This window comes from Melozone crissalis, unplaced genomic scaffold (assembly GCF_028551555.1).
Source record: "Melozone crissalis strain CALT ecotype California unplaced genomic scaffold, PUWL_Pcris_2 ptg000150l_1, whole genome shotgun sequence".
NCBI classification, from domain to species: domain Eukaryota; kingdom Metazoa; phylum Chordata; class Aves; order Passeriformes; family Passerellidae; genus Melozone; species Melozone crissalis.
The window spans coordinates 984,612-1,008,567 of record NW_026535921.1 but is presented as its reverse complement, the minus strand read 5'-3'; the positions used below and the strand labels follow the sequence as shown (position 1 = coordinate 1,008,567).

General features: G+C 46.6%; 1 protein-coding gene across 2 annotated transcripts in view; it reads right to left on the bottom strand.

Annotated features, from left to right (window-relative positions):
• The window catches only part of LOC128948653 (interferon-induced very large GTPase 1-like), a 77,608-nt gene that overhangs the window by 37,172 nt on the left and 16,480 nt on the right, over positions 1 to 23,956 (bottom strand). Inside the window, exon 2 of one of the 2 annotated variants that reach the window (XM_054293411.1) lies at positions 15,398 to 22,731. In XM_054293411.1, the coding sequence (XP_054149386.1) occupies positions 15,437 to 22,729 (7,293 nt within the window). In that variant the 5' untranslated portion in view covers positions 22,730 to 22,731 and the 3' untranslated portion in view covers positions 15,398 to 15,436. Of the gene's footprint in view, positions 1 to 14,794; positions 22,732 to 23,956 lie in introns of those variants that run through there. The other variant, XM_054293410.1, reaches the window with a different exon arrangement.

The following is a 23,956-nucleotide window of genomic DNA, read 5'->3' as shown; positions in this document are numbered from 1 at the left end:
TTATGTGTGACACTTGCTAATCAAATTAACCAATCATCGCTTTGTCTTAGTCTTGGAGGAGTCACTAACCCATTTCAAACATGCCTGGTGGGACTTCCGGTGTGGTCTCCTGGAGAATTTTGCAGTTTGATAAGCAATCGAACCTTATGTATGCCTAACATGTCAAACATCAAATTGCCAGGGCATCAAGGGTATACTGCAGGTCAGAGTGATGGCTATCGTCAATGTTTACTGATCCAATCACTTAACACTCCTTTGCATTCTCCTCCTGAGGAATTGGATCTTTTTGGCAGTACAAACGCCAGCATGTCTAACACTACAGCTGACGGATGGTTTAGCTTCGAGTTTTTGGATGCTCAGAAATCAAACCGACCTAAAGAAACATGGGCCACCCTAGATTCATTCCTGAATGTGAGTGGAATCTCTCCGCAGCATTACAGTCAATGTAACAGCACAAAAATCACGGCACCGATGAAATTACCCACAGGAATATTTTTAATTTGTGGAGACAGGGCGTGGAATGGCATACCAGCTAAACCACAGGGTGGACCCTGCTATTTGGGAAAATTGTCATTGTTTCACCCTAATGTATCTTTGCTAATGCAGCTGAGTCACAATTCAAACAGGAAAAGACGTAGCATCCATGACTTGGACTGCAGCCAGATAGGAGATCCACAGTTTTGGGGTACATTCAAACAGGTGGTAGTTTCAACTATCTTGCCAGGAGGATCTGCCAACAAAGCTATGAATTTAGCAAAACAATTAGGATGCTGGGCAAAGGATGAGCTGAACAAGACCTCACAAATTCTAGACATGCTAACCGCAGATGTGCAGAGTGTTAACCATGCTGTTTTGCAAAATAGAGCTGCTGTGGATTTTTTGCTCTTAGCACAAGGGCATGGATGTGAAGAGTTCGAGGGAATGTGTTGCATGAATCTGTCTGATAATTTGGTGTCCATTCACACTAAGATAAAAGAATTGCAACAGGGACTTCACAATCTCAAGGAAGAAGAAGGTTTAGGAATTGACGAATGGCTTAAAAGCTTAGGACTTGGGCCATGGCTGAGGAACCTTGTGATCTATGCTATAGGACTGCTGGGTGTAATTTTACTGTTTTTGCTTATTTTGCCTTGTGTCTTTAATTGTATTCAAAACATGGTCAGCCGTACAATAGCAAAAACCTGGCAAACTAATCTCCTTGCTCAAGAAGACAACGGGAGAAATGTGGAGAGTATTATTAATAATTGGTTAGCTGAGAAAGGCCATACTGACATAATGCCGCTGGTTAAGCTGAAAGAGGGAAGTCAGCAGTCAGCAGGCTGAAAGGAGAAGTCAGCAGTCAGTGACCAATGACAGGCAAGGACAGAATGCCCTTGCCACAACATGAGGATAGGGAATAGAGATTCTTCCTGAGAATATGTAGAAAGTATCAAAAGTATAACCATAAGAATGCAGAAAGTAGGCGTAGTTGCTGATATGTAACTGACCAATCCTGAGCTCAACTTTTGCAATATGTATGAAGCTCATTATGAACTGTATTTAACCCGCCGTACTGATCAATAAAATGAGGCCTGTGATGATCTAATTGATGTCCTGGTCTCCTTCCGTCGACAGTTGAGGTTGGTGCGCTGCCCAGTGGGGTTTGTCTTGCTCACAGTGCCGGCAGCCACGCTGAGACCTGGCTTTTTCTTGGGGGTCTCTCTCAGCTGAAGCCCGCTGGCACTGCCAGTGCGGGGCCTCCAGAGCAGTGGCGGTAGCTTGGGCCCTGTGGGAGGGTGGGAGGCACTGGTTTCACTGCCAGGACTGTGGTTCTGAGCAATGCCCAGCAGGGCTGCCCGCCCACCTCTCTTGCCTGCCTGTCCTCGATCGTAGTGCTGAGGGCTGCTGCTACTTGGGCTCAGCTGTGAGTTTTCCATGGAGGCAGCTGGTCGGTGTGAGTGGGGATGGCTCTCGCCACCTGCGCTGCATCCTGTGGTGCTATAGCAACCAAGATAAACACATCTATTTTTTTGTTTACTGTCCCTTCCAGCACTGTGAGTGCACGTGGAGTTTCTTTCCCCTTTGTGGTAAGAAAGTGGTGCAGCTTTATATTGCCAATCAGAGACAGGTCCTCTGACCTCCCCCCGCCCTCACTCCTGGGACTGTGGAAGCTATGGGAGGAGGCGAGGGGAACCAGAGGGTGGAAGGGGAGACCCTGTGGCTCCTGCCATGCAATCTCCACCATCTTGAGCACGTGAATGCGACCACGTGGCCACGGCCATGCAGTCACAGCAAACCTGGGCAGCAGGAGTAAAAACAGGAGAGCTTGGAGAAGGGGTTTTCAGCTGGGGTTCACTATTTTTTAACTGTTCCTCAAGATTCTGAACGCCTATCATCATCATATTAAAAAAAGGATAGAATTCTTTATGGAGTTATGGAGTTCTTCTTCATGTCTTAATTTTTCCCAAACTACTTCCAGAAAGTCCTTGGTTAGGACTACATTCCACAAAATTTAAGGAAGATGCCTAAACAACCACTGTATAAAACACTTCAACTCCCCTACTGAAAAACCAAAGTCTGCTTGAGGATAAGACTTTTTAAGGTGGAGAAGAACTTCTAGTTCTGTGTGGGCGAGCATTGTTTCCATCTTAAACCAAGTCTTTTCCAAACACCTGAGAGTAAAAGGAGGAAGTAACTAAAATTTCAAAGTCATCACACTAGGCAAGACAAGGAAATTCTCGGGGTGGTCTAGTGTAGATGTTTTCTAGGAGAAGATGTCCCTGTTTGGGCGCCATTTGTAGCAGGCTGAATTGCTGCTGGCGTAGTCAGGGGTAAGGAAGCAAAATGGACCTTTCCATAATATCCACAGATGCTTAATTCAGCCGCGCAGTGAGATGATCAAGTCCCAGACACACACACACTCAGGGTCCAGCTTTTTCTCCCCAGGGGCTTGGGGGCTGACGCTGGTATCGGGGGACTACAAAGATAAAAGCCAATCAGGGAAATGGGAGGGAGTGTCTCCGGGACATAGGAACAGACATAGGAACAAGAGCCAACAGGCTCTAACAGCTTTTTGAGGGAAGCTTCTTGTGTGTCCCTAGACCAGGGAATGCCTCCCCAGGGTCTCGACAACAGGGAACATTTCAAAGACAGCCCCAAATACACTGGACTCACATCATAAGTGATCAAAGACCTAATATGATCCATCTTCCCCAGGACCACAAGCAACATCCGCCTGATGGCCTGTCAAGAAATATTGTAGAGCTGTGGGTGGAACAGTGGTGGAAACAACTTGTTCACCTACCTCAAGGGAATCTGGGACTCTTGAAGTGACAGCTCATTTAAGGACCCTATTTGTTTACAAACTGGTTTTTCTGTTTACAAACAGTTTTTTCTGTTTGCAATTTGTTTTTCTAGTAATTGGGGTTTTTCTAACGGTTCTAAAAGTTAGATGTTTTTTTAGTTTCAGTGTTAAGTTGTAATTTGCAACTTTATGTAGCTAACCTGTAGCATGCTAGCCTGACAGATTGTGATCTTGCTAACAGCTACTGAAAGGGAGTGCTGCAACTCTAGTAGTACATGGAACACATTGTTAGCTGGAGAAGCTAGGTTTGTCAAATTAAATAAAAGACCTCATTCAAATTAAAATCATGTTTGTGGTATTCACATATTCTTTGAATAGAGAAAATCTCCAGGATTTTGCTGGGGAAAGTCTGTGAGAAAGCTCAGACAAAGAAGAAAAACAATTCTTATCTTCACTTGCTGCATCTGTTGTTTGGCACATGTGGAATGTGTTACGGAGATTGTTTGCCAAAAGAGATTTCTCAATTGGATACTAGTGATGGTGTTTTGATTGATTGACCAATTGGATCAAAGCTGTGTTGTGACTGTCTGTAAGGGTGTGAAGGTCCGCCCAAAATAAACGGGTGACGAATGATTTTTGGGTGCAAAAATAACCAACAAAAGGCACAGGGGTTTTGCAGTAACAAATTAACAAGGTGCAGTTTTATTGATTATAACCACAGCTAAATATGCGTTTGGTTAAGGGATCCGGGGAAGAGAAGGGTAAGGCAAGGAAAAAAGGGAGGAAAGAAGGTCAGGGAATGGGGTATAGCTACCAAAATGTGATGTCTTTGGGGTTCCGCCGCCGAAACTCGCTGGTACACGTCTTGGGGAGTACTCAAAAGGGCAGTCGAACCGAACCCCAATATATATGCTGTTCTTGGTTAGGGGAAGGGTGGCTGAAATTAGGTTTCCATGGAGGGGAGAAGAATAGGAGCAGGAGGAGGGGTAAGACAGTTCCATTGTTTTCATGGCCGAATGCTCACAGGTACATTAGGTTTTTCCCCCTCCCTGAGTTGGGAGGGAGTACAGTCCCAGTCTCTGGAAGGAGGTTGCCAGGGGGGTGCCATGGGGGTCCTTGGTTCTTTGATGAGGGGATTCGCATCTCGGTTGGTCCATCACGGTGGTTGAAGACAGGCAAGAGGGGTCTTCTCATGGAGCAGGGGGGAGCCACCCCAGAGCTCAGTCCAGCCAGGTCAGGAGTTTGGAAGAAAGTCCAGTTCAATTGTCCAGAAAAGGGCAGCATGCCCCCTTCGAGTACAGCATGGCGTGTTCTGCAAACATCACTTGTGAACACAGTAGATAAGCAGGAGACTTTCTTTCCCAACTAGCTCAGCATCTTTAACCCTTCGGTAGTCTTTTCTCATGACAATTGTGAGGCAAAAAATGAAGGATTTTCAGATGGACTTCTACAAAGGGTCATGGATCTTTCTTTAGCATAGTATAGTATTAGTATAGTACATAGTATGGTACAGTACAGCTTAATAAAGCATTTCTTCAGCTTTCTGAAATCATGGAGTCAGTGCACGTTATTCCCCAGCTGGAGGTCACCTGATACAATACACATTATCCGTGTCATCCTACCTGCAAAGGACCCTTGCAGATAAGATAACAAAGAACATTTTGGATTTTTTAATAAAAAGGAAAAGGGGAATTGTCACAGCACAGCTGGTCTGTGGCTGGGAAATTAATTCAGCTATAAATAAGAAACCCAACCCCGTTCCATAAACCGCTTCCTGGGTGAACAATGATAGGCCGCATTCAAACCCAAATCGGGATTTCACCCAATCATGTTCCATCCTACGTTGCAGATATCTCACTGGTCAAAGAGCTGGACAGTGTTAAAAGCAGAGTAATCAGCTATCTAAGCCCAAGAAATTCAAATGCCCATTAAAAGGGGAGCCATATTAAACTCATTATTCTTTGTGGATGATTCTTGTTCTGTTCTGTTGAATGTTTTTGTACAACCCACGACCCCACATAACAACCTCCCAAACTTCGCAAGCCTGGGTTCCCCCTCTCTCCCTTTAAATCTCAGGTTTCACTGCGGCCCCTCCCTCTGCCCCAAACTCACGGACTCCCTTCAAATCCCCTCCCCACACCCTGACTCTCCTTACAGCCCCTCCGGAGATCCCACCACGGCTCCATGCCCCACTGGAGACTCCCCTCCTCCATGCACCCCAACCTTCCCTCCCAGCCCCGGCTGCCCCTCAGCGCCCCCCTTACGGCACCAGGCCCCGAGCCCGGCCCACATCAGCGCCACTACCTTGTACTTGCTGAAGCCTGCCAGCTGCTCGGGGCTCACGTACTGTTATGAACAAAAATTCTGTTAATTTTTTTGTGAGGAAAAGTTACAAAAGGGCAGCCAGATCACTGTCGCTGCCAAAGTTCTGCGTGTTTTGTTATTGTAATCACGGGTCGTTGTAGCTAATCGCTCCTTTTGTATTAGCAGAGCCTTGCCCGAGGCTAAGGTGTACTTTTCCCCAGAATAGCGAAGAGACCTGAGAGGGTGGGGGGGGGGGGCTATGCAAAGTGACTCCAAGGACCAGCATGCTGTGGGACCCCTACTCCAAACGTGCAGGAACCCCAAAAACCACAAGCCACCTAAGAGTTGAGAGACTGTTGGAAAAGAAATGAAATTTAGCAAAATGTTTCATTGTAGTGAGTTGTGTGTGAATTGGTTTGTTAAAAGTAGTTTTGTAGCCGTTGAAATTGTGTTGGGTTTTGTGTGTAACCTAGCAGGTAGTCTTAGGGATTTAATAAATATTTAAACTAGTGCAGGAAAGTAAGAATGCTAACCTGTCTGGAGGCAGCATACAATGCTCTTAGAATAAGATAAGCAGAAGATTAATGATCTTGTTTGTGAACCAAGGAATGTATCACAAGGGGTCTGTGACTAGGCAAGGGGAACGGGGAACTGTTTCTTGGAGACTTTGTTATGAATCGCATGTATAAGAGGGAAGCACCCATACGTGAAATCGGGGGCTCAGGCTTGGGACGTTAGTCCACCAGCTCCTCGGGCCCTTAATAAAGCACCCACAAAACTTATCCGAGTTTTGTTTCATTTATCAATCGGGCAACAAGACTAGAGTGATGTCTGGACGTGAGGAGCCGAGTGCTGAGCCTGCAGAGATGCGGAACACCTTCAGAGTCGCTCTCGCCCTGACCATAGGAGTCGTCCCCCGCGGTGAGACGGAGCCGACTGGGCCGGGAGGGGTAACATCGGATGGGAACTCCATGCCCTAAAGGCTCCCACGAGGACGTGATTCCCCAGCTCTGCCCCTAGTGGACAGAGCTGTGCATATCCTCCTCCTCTGAGTCGCCCTGGGAGGGACGGCGGGAGACTGCAGCCCGGCCGAGCTGCCCAATCCTGAGCTGATAACTTATAATAAAGGCATTAAAAAGGAGAATAAGTCTCCTGGCCCTGTTTATTTCACGTACTCCATGCTGGCGCTCCTGCTGTTGCCACTGCTGCCGTTCGCAGTGCTACCAGCGCTTCCGGTGGTGCTGTCCCTGCTGTTCCCGGGGCCATTCCCACTGCTCCCGGTACCGCCGCATCAGCCCACCCGGCGTGGCAGTGACGTCACCACACCCCGCCCCACCGCGATGGCGCCGCCTGGCGGCCGGGAGGGTCCCACGCATGAGGGGAGCCAGGAAAGCGGGAAAAGAGATCCCAAAAAACACACCCAGCCCTGGCCTGTGTCAGTGTGGAGCTATTCTCCGTGTCCTGGCAATCCATCCCTGCTAAAACTCTCTCTTGGATCTCCCTTAGGTACCAGAAAGGGTTCAAAGGTAACCCTGTACCATTCTCATCTCCTTAAGTCCTCATGGATTCCGTGTGGAAGGAGACCCTAATGCCCATCCAGTGCCACCCCCTGCCATGGACAGTGACACCTTCCACTGTCCCAGGGTGCTCCAAGTCCCGTCCAGCCTGGCCTTGGACACTGCCAGGGGTGGGAGAGCCACAGCTTCTCTGGGGAGGGAGGGAGAACATGGGGAGGAAGGGAAACTAAGAGTAAGACTGGTCTTCTTAGGCCTCCCCTGTGAAAAATGCCAATCTCTTCTTTTAAAAGCTTTAAAATTTTAATAGTAATAAAATGGTTATTAAAATAGTAATACAAATTAGAGCAATAAGAATATGGACAGTCAGAGTTAGGACAATAAAGGACAATGAAAGCAAAGAATTCTGAACATTCGGATGTTTTCCTCTTGAAAGCATGGCTCACTCACAAAGGATTAGCCCATAAAAGCAACAGTCTGTTGCACATTTATATATTGCATACATGATGCATACATTACTTTCAAACTAGGGATTTCTCTGGTTATTCTCAACTTTCCTCCCTAATCCTCTTGGCACCTCAAAGATGGAAGGAGGTGGAATAAAGTTTGTCTTTTCCAATAAGGTGTCCTCTTGGGGATTTTGGTGTCTTGTTGCTGTTATCTCTGTGTGACACATTTCTTAAGCTAGTTAGAAAAAGTATCTTACATTGTATAGTTTTTATTTTAATATTATGTTGTAGTCTACAACTATATTTAACACGCTATTGAATATTATTAATACAATATAACTTTTTAACATAACAGATATAATATTCATGTTAATATTTGCGAAAAACCAATCATAAAAGATGCACATTACACACCAGCCCTGCTAAGAAGTCTCTCTTGGATCTCCTTTAGGGACTAGAAAAGGCTCAAAAGTATCCCTGTACCATTCTCATCTCCCTAAATGCTCATGGATTCTATGTGGGAAGAGACCCTAAAGCCCATCCAGTGCCACCCCCTGCCATGCACAGGGACAAATTCCAGTGTCTCCGGGTGCTCCAAGTCCTGTCCAGCCTGGCCTTGGACACTGCCAGGGATGGGGCAGCCACAGCTTCTCTGGGGAGGGAGGGAGAAGAAAGAGAGGAAGGGAAACTAAGAGCAAAACTGGTCTTCTCAGACCTCCCCACCTGCCCTTCCATCTCCATGTTATAAATGAAGTCCCATGTGTCTAATTTAATAAACCACAAACTTAAAATTTAGCAACAGTTTTGATCAAGACAGAAAATTTACCAGCAGTTTTAACTGGGATATAATAATACAATCAAATAGAATTCAGTTGTTACAAAAAGAAATTTGGCAGTGGTTCAGAAAAAGCATAAGGAAAAAACGATTGATTGGCGTCCAGGGAGGGCTTCCCACCCTGCTTCATGTACAAAGGCAAAAGGATCCAAACACAACTTATATACTGCATGCTAATACATATTCATTGTGAAAAACACCAATCACTTCTTTTTAAAATTTTAAAAAGTTTTATAAGAATAAAATGATTATAAAACTAGCAATATAATTAGAGTAATAAAAATTTTGGAAAAGTTGCATTAGGACAATGTGAGACAATAGAAACAAAGAGTTACAGATGTCTGGGTAACTTTTTCTGGGCAAAATAAGCCAGAAAATTGACAAACGTTAGCAGAGGATTAACCCTTAAAAACAATAACCGGTTGCATGTTCATACACTTCATTCATGAAACATAAATTCCATTCAAACACAGGACTCTGTCTGGTCAGTGTCAGCTTCTTCCTCTTAATTCTAACTGCATCTTCAGGGCTGAGCAAGACAGGAAGAAGCTCGTTTCTTCTGATAAGGGAGCAATAAATTCTATTTCTCTGAAAGATTTAGGTGTCCTGTGGCTTCTATCTCAGTGAAAGTACCTCATTCCTTTCTTTAAAAAAAGTATCTTACATAGCATAGTTTCTATTTTAACATTATGTTATAACCTAAAACTAGATTTAACACACTACTTAAGAGAATTACTACAGCATAACTTTCTAACATAGCGCATATAAAATTCATTTTAATATTTGCAAAAAGACAATCATAAAATACGCATTTTTCACAGTATGCTAGTACATATTCATCAATATTTTCCCATAAATCTCCTCCTATTTTTGATTCTTGTAATCTACATCACCATCCTACAGCCCTTGCTCCACTTGTCTCCAAGGGGTCTTCTGGATCTTCGGTGGTCTTTTCAGAGGAATGCTCATTGTCTTCCTTACTGTGAATAACCTGGCACGAGGCCCAAGCCTTGTGTTACAGAAGCCAGCATTATGTTCCAAAAATAAGGCTTATTATTTCATAGACACCTGGAATCATTTCAATTCTGTCCATTTCAAGGCCGATTTTGCTTTGGGATTCATAACTTCTGCCAACTATGTGTAGGGAATTTTTCCTCCTCAAGGCCATTTCTACTTTTGAATATTCTGCTTACATCCTATATCCTGTTTCTCACAAGAATCATCTGTAAGAGAACCCCCCAGCTGTTTAATGCTAATCATCTATACTTTTTCTTATTATTGGATTACCATTATTTTCTAAAAAATATTTTCTAAAATGAAAAATGTTACAATTTATTTAGCACTAATCATGTCCATTTTTTACACCCATCTCAGTTCCTCCCAGCCAGGCACCCCAGGCCTGTCCCCCTCCATCTCCAGCCCCATCCTTCTCAGCATGTGCAGCAGAAAAACCCCACTGGAAAGTTCCTGCTTTGCTTTACAGTCACACCTGTTGGGAAAACCAATTCACAAACATCAGAGGTTTATGTCCAAAATTTTTTTGTGAAAAATGCATGTTATATTATTGGCTTTTCACAATCATTAAATTCAATACTATATGTGTTATGTTGGAAAGTTGTGCTGTATAAATCCTTTTTAAGTGGTGTTATACTAATATTTTTAAGTAGAGTGGTGAATATAGTTTTAGGCTATAGAAACTATGCAATGTAAGATACTTTTTCTAACTAGCTCAAGGAGAGATAACAGTAACAAGACACCAAACATCCCAAGAGAAGAATTATTGCCTCGCTGTACGGAAGAATCAGACTTTGAGGGAACAAGACAATTGATTTACAAGATGAGGGGGGGTTGATAATAACCAGAAAACACCCTTTGATTGAAAATAATTTTTGCACCATGTATGAGATATATGAATATGCAGCAGGCTATTACTTTTAAGGGTTAATCCTTTGTTAGCAAAATGTATTCTGTAGCAGAGCAGAGCACCGACTTCTGTAATTCTTTGCTTTTGTATTGTCCTTTCTTGTCCTAAATCTAATTGTCCAAATTCTTATTACTGTAATTTTTGTTAAGGTTTTATAACTATTTTATTACAATTAAACTTTTAACATTTTAAAACAAGTGGCTGGCATTTTTCTGACTTTATTCCAATAAAGGGAGAGGCCATGGGGCATTCCCCTGAGGTCTCTCCAATTTTTGGAGGATGCAGCCTCCTTTTTATTCCAATTTCCCGGCCACATTTCCCTTCTGTCTTTCCCCATTGGCTGAGATACTTGAGAGGAACAGACTTCCCAAAACACCTGATACCAGAGATTTTCCCTTTAATGTATAAGCCTTCCTTTTAGTTTTTAATTCTTATGGAATTTAGGAGTTTTCCCCATTGTTTCTTTAATATTTCAGTGTCCAATTTAATTTATCAGAAAACCCCAAAGTTTATTTGTAAATCTTTTTCCATTTATCAATCTATGGAGTCTTTCCCATTGTTTCATCTCCCAGTGCTGGTTTACCTACCAGCAGACCCACAGTTTGTTTGTAAAGACAAATCCACCATTCCTTTCACACCCCAACACCATCAGCTCTCCTCGGGACCCAGGCAGGCTGTCATAGACTGGAAAAAGTTGATCAAATTCCTTGATTTTCTATCTTTTGCCACCAAAGCTCTTTATAATTTTGATCGCTTGAGAATATCTGCTTGGTATTTTTTCTGTGTGACAAGACAGAGTAAAGAAACCCCAATTTAGCCCCTTACATTTCAATGTTTTAAGATGTTACACAGGGTAACCTCACCCTTAGTCCCAGCTGGTGCAGCCTGGGAGAGCTGCTGAATCCCAGTGTGAAAAACGCCATTCACTTTTGGTAAAATTTTAGAAGTTTAATACTAATGAAAATAGTAATGAAAAAAGTAATAAAACTTAGGACAATAAGAGACAATAAAAAGCAAAGAGTTGCAGATGTCCTGGTGCCTGGCACTCTGCCAAAAAGCACACCTTGATAAAAAAGGGCTACCCTTTAAATGCAATAATTTATCGCCTCTTAATATATTTCATACATGATTCAAACATTTTTTTAACTAAGGGTGTTTCTGCCTAATTTCATCTTCGCCCCCCATCTTGTGAATCAATCTTCTTGGTTCCTGGAGTCTGAGCTTTCCCAATAAGGAGGCAATAATTCTTCTCCAGGGAGCTTGGTGTCTCTTGCTGTTACATTTATCCAGAGTGGATCATGAGAAGAATTTCTTGATTATCTTTTCCATTCCTTGAGCTAGTTACAAAAAGTATCTTAACATTGCATAGTTTCTATTTTAATATTGTGCAATTGACTAAAAACTGTATTTACCACACTACTTAATTTAATACAGCACTACTTAAAAGAGATTAATTCAGCATAACGTTCCAACATAACACATATGGTATTCATCTTAATATATGCCAAGAACCAATTATATAATATGCATTTTTCACACCAGTGCCACTGGAAGGCACTGCATCCAAGAATTGTTGAGGTTGGAAAAGACCTTTGATCTGTTTGTGCTCCTCCCCACAGCAGGGCCTGCAAGGAAGGAGGTGCCAGACGATGCCACTGAGGGAGACTTTGGCCAAGGAGTCCTGGCAGAGACAGGGAAAGGTGCAGAGAATGGTCTGGCTGTACTGGAGAGGGAGCTGGCACCGGTGAGGGACCCTGCACCCTCCTGATACCCCAGCCCAGGCCTGAGGCCACCCCCCCTTGCTGCACTGGATCCTCTCCACTGCCCCCCTTGTGGCACTGGGAACCCCCAGTCACTCCAGTGGCCGCACTGGGACATTCCCCACACAGCCCAAAAGGTGACACCATGGCCAGGGGCACCTCCACTCCCAGTCTGGCTCCTGGATCCCAAGAGCACACCAGTTAACTGAAAACAATTTTCATATATACTTTTTCATTACATTGGTCAAATGCATGTTCATGAGGATTATACATATTCAAACATTCCTTTGAATTTACATGTTCAGGGAATTCTTTTGCTTGGTTCAACACTTGACCCATCTTCTTAAAGCATGGGCCACTCTGCAGATGAAATTTATATTATTTATTTCTTCACCAGACCCCCTTTTCCGTGGTTTGAGACTTCTTGATAACCTGGTTTTTTTTCAATGTTATCTTATCATACAGATAAGGTACTCCAAGAGTACATGAAATCAATATTAGCTGTTTCACACTATTATCTGAGTTATTCTCACCACTGTCAGTTAGTTACACAAAAAAAATAAAAACCAGTAGCTACTTCAGTGTCACCGACATCTTTTCATAAAAATCCTTTCTTTGGGATTTTTCCCCCTTCTGAGAAGCTGTGGCCTCAGCAACAAAATGTAAACAATGGTTATATGTTGGTGTGGAATGCAACAGGTGGATCCGTGATTGGTCTCTGGTGGATGTTTGGATGAGCTGGGTCTCACTCTCTGATGGGACACAGACCTTTGTTCTTGATTCCTTTTCTATTCTTAGCTTAGCTAGCCTTCTGAGAACTTTTCCCTCTATTCTTTTTAGTATAGTCATAATGTAATATATATCATAAAATAATAAATCAAGCCTTCTGAACATGAGGTGAACATTCTCGCCTCTCTCTTCATCCTGCAACCCTTGTGACCACTGTGACACTTCTGCAACAGTTAATGTGATAATAAACAGCAAATAGTCTCTATTTTAGCATTTTGCAGGAGCCTAAACTATATTTATCACACAAAAATATATAATCTACACCGGGATTATGGTAAAAAGGCTGACAAATTAGACTGTACAAAAAGCAGTTAAAAAGTGATTACAAACCGTACTATACCAAAATAATTTGGAAAAGCCAATATGACAGTGAACGGCAATGACTACATGGTTATTTCTTACAGACCATGGCAGCAACACAGCAAGGCCAGGTGTCCCCAGTCCCTGGCAGTCACCCGTGCAGCACACGCTCACATGGCCCAGCTCTGGCTCCTGTCACTGGCTCTGGGTCTGCTTGGCCAGGGCTGGGCTTGGCAGAGTTTGGGCTCGTTCTCCTTTTGCCCTGCAGGTTCCCAGCTGAGCAGCTCCAGAGCACAGAACCTCTCTGGGATCAACCTTCTCAGCCCTCCCTGTGTGTGACAGGCCAGGCTTGGTTCCCAGCCCTGCCTCCCTTGGCACCTGCCACCGACATTGGTTTCCCTGGACGTTGTGGTTTGGGGCTTCCTGTCCGCTCGCTGTCCCTGCAGACAGTGAAGCTGCTCCTGGAGCAGAGACCCTGAATGAAGCAGAGCCTCTGTTGTCCCACACCCTTCCCCAGTGCCACCCCCTGTCCCCTGCCTGTCTGCAGCACACAGAGCTTGAGTCACGCCAAGCTGTGGCTCCCCTGAACACAAAGGAGACACAGAGCAGTCCAAATCAACTCCTTTATTAGCAGAGTGGGAAAAATGGCAATCACTTGTTTCAAAATTTTCAAAGTTTAATAGCATTAAAATTACTATGAAAATTATAATAAAAAATTAGAGCAATAAGCATTTGGACAATCAGAGTAGGACAATAGAAGACAATAAAGAGCAAAGAGTTACAGACATCTGGGTGTGTTTTACTCCTTTTGCCAAGCAAAAGCTCATCTTACTAACAAAGGATTATTCCTTAAAAGCAATAGTCTATTGCATATTCATATATCTCATACATGATGCAAAAATTATTTTCAAACAAAGGGTCTTTTCTGGTTATTGTCAACTCCCCCCACATCTTGTAAATCAATCGTCTTGGTCCTTCAAAGTCTGATTCTTCCCAACAAGGAGGCAATAATTCTTCTCTTGAGATTTTTGGTGTCTTATTGCTGTTACCTCTGTGTGAAGAATTTCTTGATTCTCTTATCCATTCCTTGAGCTAGTTAGAAAAGTATCATCGATCACATAGTTTCTATTTCATATTATGCTATAGCCTAAAATTTATATGTACCACACTACTTAAAAGAGATTAATACAACATAACTTTCCAACATAACACATACAGTGTTTATTTTAATATTTGCAAAGAGCCAAGTATATGATATGCATTTTTCACACAGACCGTGCAGGGGATGAGGCTGAAGCAGCCCTTCAGCAGCTCTCCAGGAGGGCTTGGCCCTCCCATTGCCAGCGGGGTTGCAGCACCTGCACAGCAAAAGCCCCCACAGCTCCATGGGGCAGAGCCAGCTGGTGCCACCTTCTCCAGAGCACGGCTCTGGTGCCACCAGCCTGCCTGGGCAGCACCAGCACTGCCCCGAGGGCTGCTGCAGAAGGTGCTGCAGACAGGATTCTCCACATGGGGCACTCCAAAGGCTTCTGCTCAGCAGAGGGGCCAAGGGCAGGAGCAGCTCCTGCTGGGGCTGAGGGCTGGAGGAATGGGCAGCAGCCCCAGGCACCTGAGCAGGAGCGGCTGCCCCGGACAGAAACACAGCACCCCTGAGACAGGGAGTGAAAGCACTGCCTGAGCCTGGGGCAGTCGCGTCACTGCTTTCCTGAGCCTGCAGGCACAACAGCTCCTGCTGGGAGAACGGCCTCAGTTGATCCAGGAGGCTGCAATGAGGGAGGGAAGGATGAAACCCAAAAGCCAAGCAGCCCAGCTTGCAGCCAGCGTGGAGCTGGCGTCAGGTCCCGCAGGCTGTTCTCTGAGCAGGACAGCTCCTTGCTGCAGGAAAATTGCCTTTGGGGTACTGTCACTTCTTGTCTCACAGCAGCTGATCCAAGGGTTGCTTTGAGTGCTGCCTTTCCCCATCCCTAGCCCTTGGGCTCAGGCTTGGCCATGAGGCTGATTGCCCCAAGGAGTGGGTTTGGTTTGGCTCTAGGACAAAGCTGAGAGGAATGTTTATGGCAAACTGGCAAGAGGATTCTGACTTTTCCATGAAGCAAGGGAGTTGCTGAGTAATGGATGCAATAATGCAGCTTATTTCAACAAATTTGGAAGCAATTGGATACCATTGTCTTTCCTGGACTTGAGAGCATCATCATTGTAACGGCATTTTGTAAAAGACTGGTACAACATTTTCCTAAACTGCAAAGCTGTTGTGGTTCTTCCTTCCCATGGACATGGCCTAACGTTTCTCCAGCTCAGACAGTGCGTCCGCCTTGGTAATTCTCTGCCACGCCTCAGGGATTGCTCCTCTACCCTGAAACTTCCCATTGTACTGAGCTTCCAGCTTTGTCCTGAAATGAGACACAAACCATTTCCAGTACGCCTGCATGGATGAATCAGGAAGAATTTTCCAAGTGGATTTAGGAGGCCCAGCATCCCGGTATCTCTTGTAGGGGATTTTTTTACTGTCAGAAAGTACTAAATAGCAGTCACTTGCAACAAGGCTGGAACAAATATCAATGACCAGGTGGTCTGTCCGATGCCATGTGACTCCCATCACAGCTTGTGGGCGATGGAAGACCACCTGATGGTCTCCATCGTGATTCTGCATTGTGTTTGTGCAGACAGCCCCACAAAACGGACACTGTGCCCAGCATCCTGAAAAATGCTCCACCAGGATGGTGTGAGCCTGCCCTGAAAATGAGCTCAGGTCTGCACCAGCAAATTCTTTCTTGAGCCTTTCCTTCAGGTCAGGCAGAGCTTCTGTCATGGCCCTGCTCAGGAACTCAATGTCTGTGACCTCCTGGTGCTCAATGCCCTTCAGGTCACTTCTGGGCAAGTTGATCACCTCTGAGAGTTCCCTGCAAAATTCATCCAACCAGAGGGAGATTTTGTCTTCTCTGTCTTTTCTGTCTTTGACAATTTCGGTTGATAAAGAAACAGCTGAAAGAATGTTGTTATAGAGAATACAAAGAGAGGACCCTAAAAAGTCCCCCCGACTCTGACTCCCATCTAAACAATGCTTCCTAATTCGTGTCTCAATGTAAGTCTGAAAAAACTGTCTTGGGGACCTAACGTACTGCTTGAAAGACTCAAAATTTTCCTGTTCTGCCAGGTATCTCAGGATGCAAACTTCCAGATTGGCTCTGTTGCCCCTGAAATCTGGGGATTTCTGCATGTCCTCAGCAATGTCTTTAGCTGTCCTCTCATAGACTGCATGGCGAAGAGCTGGCTCAATCTTATCACAAAGGAAAACAGCAAAAGTTGTGACAGAAGTGGCTCCTTGGCAGGAAATCTGGAAACATTGGAAGAAATCTTCTCTCTTGCTGTTCAGGTACACAACTGGGTCATTTGCCTTTCGGAATGCTTCGTGCATGGCTTTGAACCTTTCTGCTGCTATTTTGCACAGATACAGAGACAAATCCATGCTGTACTCTTTGTTAAAAGTATATTTTGCATTGCTTGGGACAGAGTTGACAGCTTCCTGTACTTCATTGAGTATTTCATGAATAAAATTTCTACTGTAATCACGTTTCTCCTCTTCCTTCTTAGCAATGTTTGCTCTTACACATGCTATGATGTTGTCTGTCATTTGCTCAAAGTTGATCAAATCAGCATTGAAAACGCTCCTGAAAACTAGCGTTATGTCAAAATACCTTTTCTTCATGATGTGTTTTTTTGGATCAAAAGAAAACCCTCTGCCTCTGGCAAATGACCTCATCCGTGCATGGAAACCCGGCTCCTTAAAGTGCTCTAGAAGGACATCTTCAATTTCTACATCAATATCCACCCGTTCCAGAGGACGAGCAGCACGGGAGACTTCGGCAATCCACTGGTTCCAGACAAGAGTAAAATTGTCCTTCAGTTCTCTCTCACTAAGGCTCTTCCCTTTCAGACTCACAGCCAGGTCCTTACTCCTTCTCAGGAGCTCATCTTCATATTCCAACTTCCTTGCATCCAGTTTCCTCTGCTCCTTCTGTAGCTCAATAAGATCCTCACATTTCTTTTTTGTTTCACGAAGAAGAGTCTCTTTGAGTTCTTGCAGCTTCCGCCCTGTGCCTGATTTCCACTGGACCAGTGTCTCACGTTCTTTGTCTTCCCCAAAATACGTTTCCACTTCTTTCTCAATGGCATCACTTGTCTCTTGCACCAGCCCTTCAAGGTGTTTTATGGTGACATTCTGCATCTCCCCATTCCGAATTTTGTTGACCAGTCTCATCTGTACATCTAAGATGTGACTCCTCAGCCTCCAGGTCCACTGACTAAAGGCAGTTTCCAGTCTCCTGTACACAGCAATCTCCAGGGAATTCTTGAAGCTGAACACAAAGTTTTCATTCAGCAAAGCATTCCAGAGGTCACCAATACGATCTTTCAGGCTCGAGAGCCTCAAAATGCTGCGCTGCGGCTGCTTCTTGGCTGACTGGAGGATTTTGCTCTTGAGTTGCTGGACATTCTGGCTGTAGGTGGGGTTGGGTGGTGCCATTGGGGGATTTCCTTCCCACAGGTGAGCAAAGTAGTGAATGTGGGTGTTCACATCAAATCCAATGACATCGCTGAAGGAGGAGACATCACAGAATTCCTGCTGGGCAGCAACCATGGTAATTTCATCCAGCTTTTCCTGCAAGCGCCTTTGTCCTTCCATGTTCTGCTCCTTGGCAGTTGCTTCTCCCACGTTTTGGTGGACGAAGAGGCAGCTTGGGGAAAGATTGACTTGCTTCATCCTCAGGAAAGCCTGCACAGCAATCTGGAGAACATCTTGCATTTCTGATGGATTTTCTCCAAAGATATTTATCACAGTCAAGTTGCCAACACCAATGACAAAGGTGGCTAGCTCGTTGTCGTGGTTCAGGGACTGTTTATTGGCCATCTCGATGGCATGAAGTCCCTCTGTGTCAACCACCAGCACAAAGTCAAAGCCCAAGTCTTGCTGCAGCTCCTCGCCCACTGGGATGAGCTGCATGAAGGCTCCGCGGGTGCATCTCCCTGCGCTGACGTTGAACTGCAGACCAAACATGGCATTCAGCAGGGTGGACTTGCCTGTGCTCTGGATGCCGAGCACGGAGAGCACAAACACTCGTTTGTCCCCCAGCCTCTCAATTAAGCTGTCAAAGATTGCTCCAACCCAGCACAAGGGCAGGTAAGAAGCATCCCCATCCAACAGCTCCACTGGGTACCCTGAAACCATCAAATCTGCTGCAATTTCTGGAAGTTTGTAAAAATTGTCATTCTTGCAGTTCATTAATTCCAGAGCTTCATAAATCTGCCCTACCTCTCTCAGAAGGTGCTCCAGGCCGATGGATGAATCATTGATTTCATCAGAGAGGGCATTCAAACGACTCAGCAACTCAGAATTCACCCTGGGTTCTTTCTTGCTTTTCTTTCTTGACAGGATTTCAGACCATAATTTGTGATAGTCCCTCCTCAGTTCTTCAAGTCGACCACTCGACAGCTCGTCCATAAAGACCTTCATCCAGTGCAGGAAGTATTTCTTGGTATCTGCTGGCTGGGCCTGGAGAAAGCCAAGGAATGATTTCATCAGTGCGTTGAGAGGGAAAGCTTGGTCAAGTTGCATTCTTCTTATTGCTTTCTTGTCATATTCAATTTGGCTCTGATGATGCTCAATGCTCTTGTTCCTCTTCTCCTGCAAGCGAGTGAGTTCTTTGTCCTTTTGGCACCACTGGTGCCACAGTTTTCCTTGAAGTGGCAGCAGCTTGGATTTGATCTCAGACAGCTTCTCTTTCTTCAGAAGCTCCACCAGCTCCTTTGCCTTTGCTTTGGCTGACAGACACTCAGCTCGATCTGCATCCACTATGAATCCGTGCTGGAGAGCTTTGTCCACGCAGGCCTCCAGGCTGAAACATGGATTAGAACCTTCCAGGAGATTCCCAATTGTCTTGGTCAGCTCATGCATCAGTTCTGCTTCGTTTCTGTTCTTGATCCCTATTGTTATGGTTTTGCTGGCTTGTCCAGCTGCAGCATTGTCATTTTCCGTGAGAAGACAAACCAAAGGCCTTTGTGACTGCCACAGGTCCTGCAGAAGCTTTCTCCCCCTGTTGTCCATGTGCTCCAACTCAGATACGAGAGCCACGTTGACAGCAGATATCTCCTGCAGGAACTGCAGCTGTGCTCCATGATCCCTGGCATCTCCATGCAGGTTACAGAAAGCCACACAGCGCTCAAAGGTGTCGTCAGAGCTTCCACGGGGGCAGTACCAGGCGATCTCCACCAGCCCTTCCATCAGCAAACGCTCTCTGGTGCTGCCTCTGCAGTGGCGGTGGAAGAAAGTGTCGTGTTTGCGTTTGCTGAGCAGAGCGTTCAGGATCTGAGACTTGGAAGAGGAGGCCGAGCTGCCAATGCGGATGAAGGACACGACGGGTGTGTGTGCCTGAAAGATGAGTTTGTTGCTGAAACTCTTTGTTTGGGCCTGCTTTCCTGACTTGTCCACCTCTTTCCAGCTCCTTTGGATTTGGCTGAAGGAGTAGAGCGGGAACTCGATGCATGAAGTGCTCGGGTTGGGCACCAGCAGAGGCAGTGCCAGTTGGCAGAACGCCAGCTTGGTTGCCAGGGACTGTCTCAGGAAGTCATCAGCACAATGGAAAATGGCCATCTGCAGGTCCATGGGGTGCACATGGCTGTCCCCGCTTGAATGTTTAGGGCCTGATTCTTTCAGATTGTCAAAAAACTGTTCAAAGGTATCTGAGTGTTGGTGCTCTTTAACTGCAGTTTGTGACACATGTCCAAGGCCTGGGTTGCTGTCATCCCAGCAAGTCAGGTACCTAAGTGTAGAATCCACAGTTAACAGCTTCTGCAAGAAGTATAGGGGCAGTTCCTTGTCCTGGCTGGGCTGGCTGTCCTGCAGAGATGTCTTGCAGATGGTGTGGAAATCTCCCATCCCCATTTTCATTGCATAGTGACTTTCCAGTCCAAGGCGCTTGAGCAACTGGAGGAAATCCTGGTTTGAAATGGCTTCATTTTCTCTGGATTTGCTGCTGTCTGACTTAGACTTGGAATGACTGGAGAACTCAGGTGTTGGAAGAGTGTCATCCAGGTCTCTGAGTATGTTCTGCATCCTCTGTTCATCCCATTTGTCATCCAAGCACCCACTGATCAGGGAGTCCAAGTCCCGTTCCAGCCTCTCCCAGTCTTCATCTCCACGGTGCTTTTGGAGGAGATTCTTTATCAATGTGGACCACAAGCCTTTCATGTGATCTTCCATGAAAACTAAACGCTCCCTCTTCTGCTCAAGGGGCAGCTCTTGACTTACAGGTGTCACAGTCAGACCCGTCAGCAGGAGGGAGGCCTCAGCTCTGCTGGCATCTTGCTCCTTCAGGTTCACGTACTGCTCACATGCCGCTTCCATTTCCTTGGCCATGTACTGAATTTCTGGATGTCCAAGGAGGTGCTGGAAAGTGCTGCTTTCCACCTGGTACCCTGTGCTGGTCACAATCAAGAGCACCAACAGCTCCATGTCCTTCTGAGCCTGTTCCTGGAGAGACTGGAGTAAGGAATAAATGGCCAGGCTGCTGGTCAGGGTGGCTTCTATCTTTGCTTCATGAACATCAGAAGCAGAGCTTCCTGGTGCATAGGTGACAGCATGGATGTGCTCCTTCATTTGCTGCAGTGTTTTGATGAGCTCTTGAAGCTCAGAGACTTTGGGAGATCTCGGAAGTGGGTACTCAGTCTGGAAGATCCATTGCATAATAAAGGAAGCTTCAGGGAAGTCCTTGACAGAGTAGATATGAGGATTCAAGAGGCTCCTCAACATTGCCTTGATAGTGGTGGTGTTTTCTGGCGGTGACTCCTGGCATCTCCGCACGGTGTTCACCAGGAAGTCCTGCAGGGCTTTGTCTGACAGGCACATGTTGATCCACACACTGGGGTTCCTGGTTTTTGCACTCAGATCATCTTTTAGCTCCATCAGCATGAGCAGCTTTTCATCCACTGTCACCTCCCAGGTCTTAACAGTCCCCATGAAACTTTTGGCCTCTTGCACTGCACTGCCCAGTTCCTCTCCAAAAACAGTGCCAACGCTCTGATTTGTCAGCTCTTTGTACCCAGCCCTGAGGGCTCTGCTCATCTGACCAACAGACTTAAAATCCCCGCAGTGATTGCACAGGATGATGTCCCACACTGGGATCAGCTCAAAGCCACGGTCGATAACGCACCACGTTGTGTTATCAGACACGAGCCCCGTTTTCCACTGAGGAAGGGAAGCTGTGTCTGCTGGGCCCCCTGTGTTGACCACATAGAGCTGAATCGCTGCATGAGAACTCGCTCCGGCTCTCCCCAGGACAGAAGCCTGTGAGCTGGATTTGGAAATATCCAGGGTCCCTTCTACACTGGCCCCAAAGCCACCCCAGCTCGCCCCAACAAAGCTGTTCAGTGCTTCAGACGTTTGTCGCTTCACCTCTTCCCGCTGCTCAGCTCGGAATCCTTCTGTAGACGCCTTCCACCAGAATATCCCCCCAAAGTGGAGGGGACCCTGGTTTATGTGGGACCCAAACCTGCTGAAGAAGCTCTCACACATCTTCACTAAGATGGGGTTGTCTTCTTCCTGACTGCAGCTCAAAAGCTGCTGCTCCATGTCTTGCAGCTCCCTCAGAGCCGCATCAGAGAGGCGAAGCTGATGCCTTTGGAAGTAGCAGGAGGCCAGAGGGATGTACTGGTACTTGGTGATGCAAAAGTAGCTCTGCTCAGAGTGAGACTGGTCGGTGTCCTGTGACTGTGAGGAGGTGCTCTGATCTACACTCCCTCCCAGATTAGTCCCCCAGAATGAGGATTTGGCAGAAACACTCATGCTGAACCCCAGCTGCTCCATGGACTTGGTGAAAATGGATTCTGCTGCAGAGGAGGAGAACTCCTTCCTTTCAAGCAGTGATCCTTGCTCTGGACCAGCAAGTTGGAATCCCTCAGGAACCCTGAGGAGCTGCTCTCGCTTTGCCAGCACATCTTCAGGTCTGCTGGTTCTGTAGATGCCCTGCAGGGCCAGTCCCCCCGATGCCCGCCTCAGCACCTCCGTGTCAGGGATGTTCTCCCTCCTGCCTGCTGACAGCTCCTGCTGCTCCAGCTGCTTCTGGATGCTCTCCAGCACATCTGCCAAGGGTTTCTCTGGTGATGGCCAGAACTCTTTGGGAATGTCCAAGGCTCGCCACAGAGTCTCTGCTTTCTCCCTCAGAGCATCCAGGCTGTGGCTGTTGAGCATTTCTGTCAGATCCTTCAGAGCTTGTTTGGCCTCATCTTGTCTCTGCTTTGTCTTCTCTGAGTTCTGCTTTTGCATCTCCTCACATGTTTTGTCATCTGTTATTTTCAGGAGTTTCTGGAGTGCCTTTTTCTCCCAGGGGTGCCGTACCTCACACTCCAGCCTGAGGTAATCTTTATATTCCAGATGTTGCAGGGCTTCTCTGCACTTGATTCCCAAGATCTGCATTACTTTGGGCAGCCAGTATCCAGCATCCAGTCCTTCCTTCTCAAATGCCTCTGCCAGGAGCTGGGCCTTTGCATCCTCCTCCTGTGTGTCCTCCTGCAAAGCCATGGCTGTGGAGGAAGAAAAGAGACATTCCTTAAGGTGTTGTCTTAGGTCCCAGGCTCCTGCCAGAGGCTCTGCAGCAGCTGCAGCCCAGGGGATTGCTCCCACCCGGCTCCTGGAACCTGGCCTCAGGTGGCACAGGAGCCAGGGTCTCCATCCCAGCACCCTGGATGTGCCCGTCGCTTTCCTGTTTGCAGGATCAACCCTGAAGCTGAGTGTGTATCCCAGAGACAGCAAAGACACACAGAGACACAAACACAGACGCACACAGACTCACTCAGCCACACAACCTGCCCTGGATAAGGTGCTCTCTTCACCATCAACCACATCCTCCCAGCAGAACTCCTCCATCCACGAGTGCAGACAGCCGGGGCCATTCCTGGCTCCCTGGAGCACTGGCACAGCCCCTCTGCCCATCCAACAGCCCTGCCTGCATCCTGCACCCTCTGCCCAGCCCACGGCTGCCCTGCTCGCTGCCTGGCCCAGCCTGCTGCTCCCAGCACCCGGAGGCAGCGCTCACACACTCCCCCCATGGCACCCCACACTCCCCAGACACACTCCCCCCATGCCCCCCATGGGCTCTGAGCTGTGCTCCTGCTCCAGCTGCCAGCGCAGCCCCTCCCTCACCCCTCTCTGGCCTCTTCCCAGGAGCTGCTTCCTGGCACCCTCAGGGGCCCACCCCAGTGCAGGGGGAAAATCCACCTTGTCCCTGCCCACAGCTGTGCCTGCGACATCCTGGTGGTCCTTTAGGAGAGACTGGAAATGCTGGGAGCCAACTCAGAGAGGTGCCTTCTGTGATCTCCTGCTCCTTAGCACATAGGGTCTCATCAGGGCCCATTGTTGGCAGTCTTGGCTTCAGCCACCACAGAGCCACTGAGCTTAAAACCTCTGGTGACAGAACTTGAATCCTGGCCTTGAGGGGAGCAGACTTCAGCCTTCTCAGGGATGTGTTACAGAGGGTCCCTGGGAAACGGCTCCGCAAGCTGCAGAGGTCCTGTCTTGGGGGTGATTCTCATCCCTTAGCCAGTTTGGTTTTGGGTTTGCTTTGTGTGGAGCTGTAACTTCCCCCACCCATTTCAGGAGTATCACGATGGGTAAAGGGTGGCCTAGGGTTCTGTGTGGGGTTGGGGACCAGGGGCTGCTCTTCCTTTCAGCAGGGGTGATCAAAACAGGGGCCACATGGTACAGTGGGTCTGACCTGAGATCCTGTTGCCGTAATGGTTTTTTCCTTTT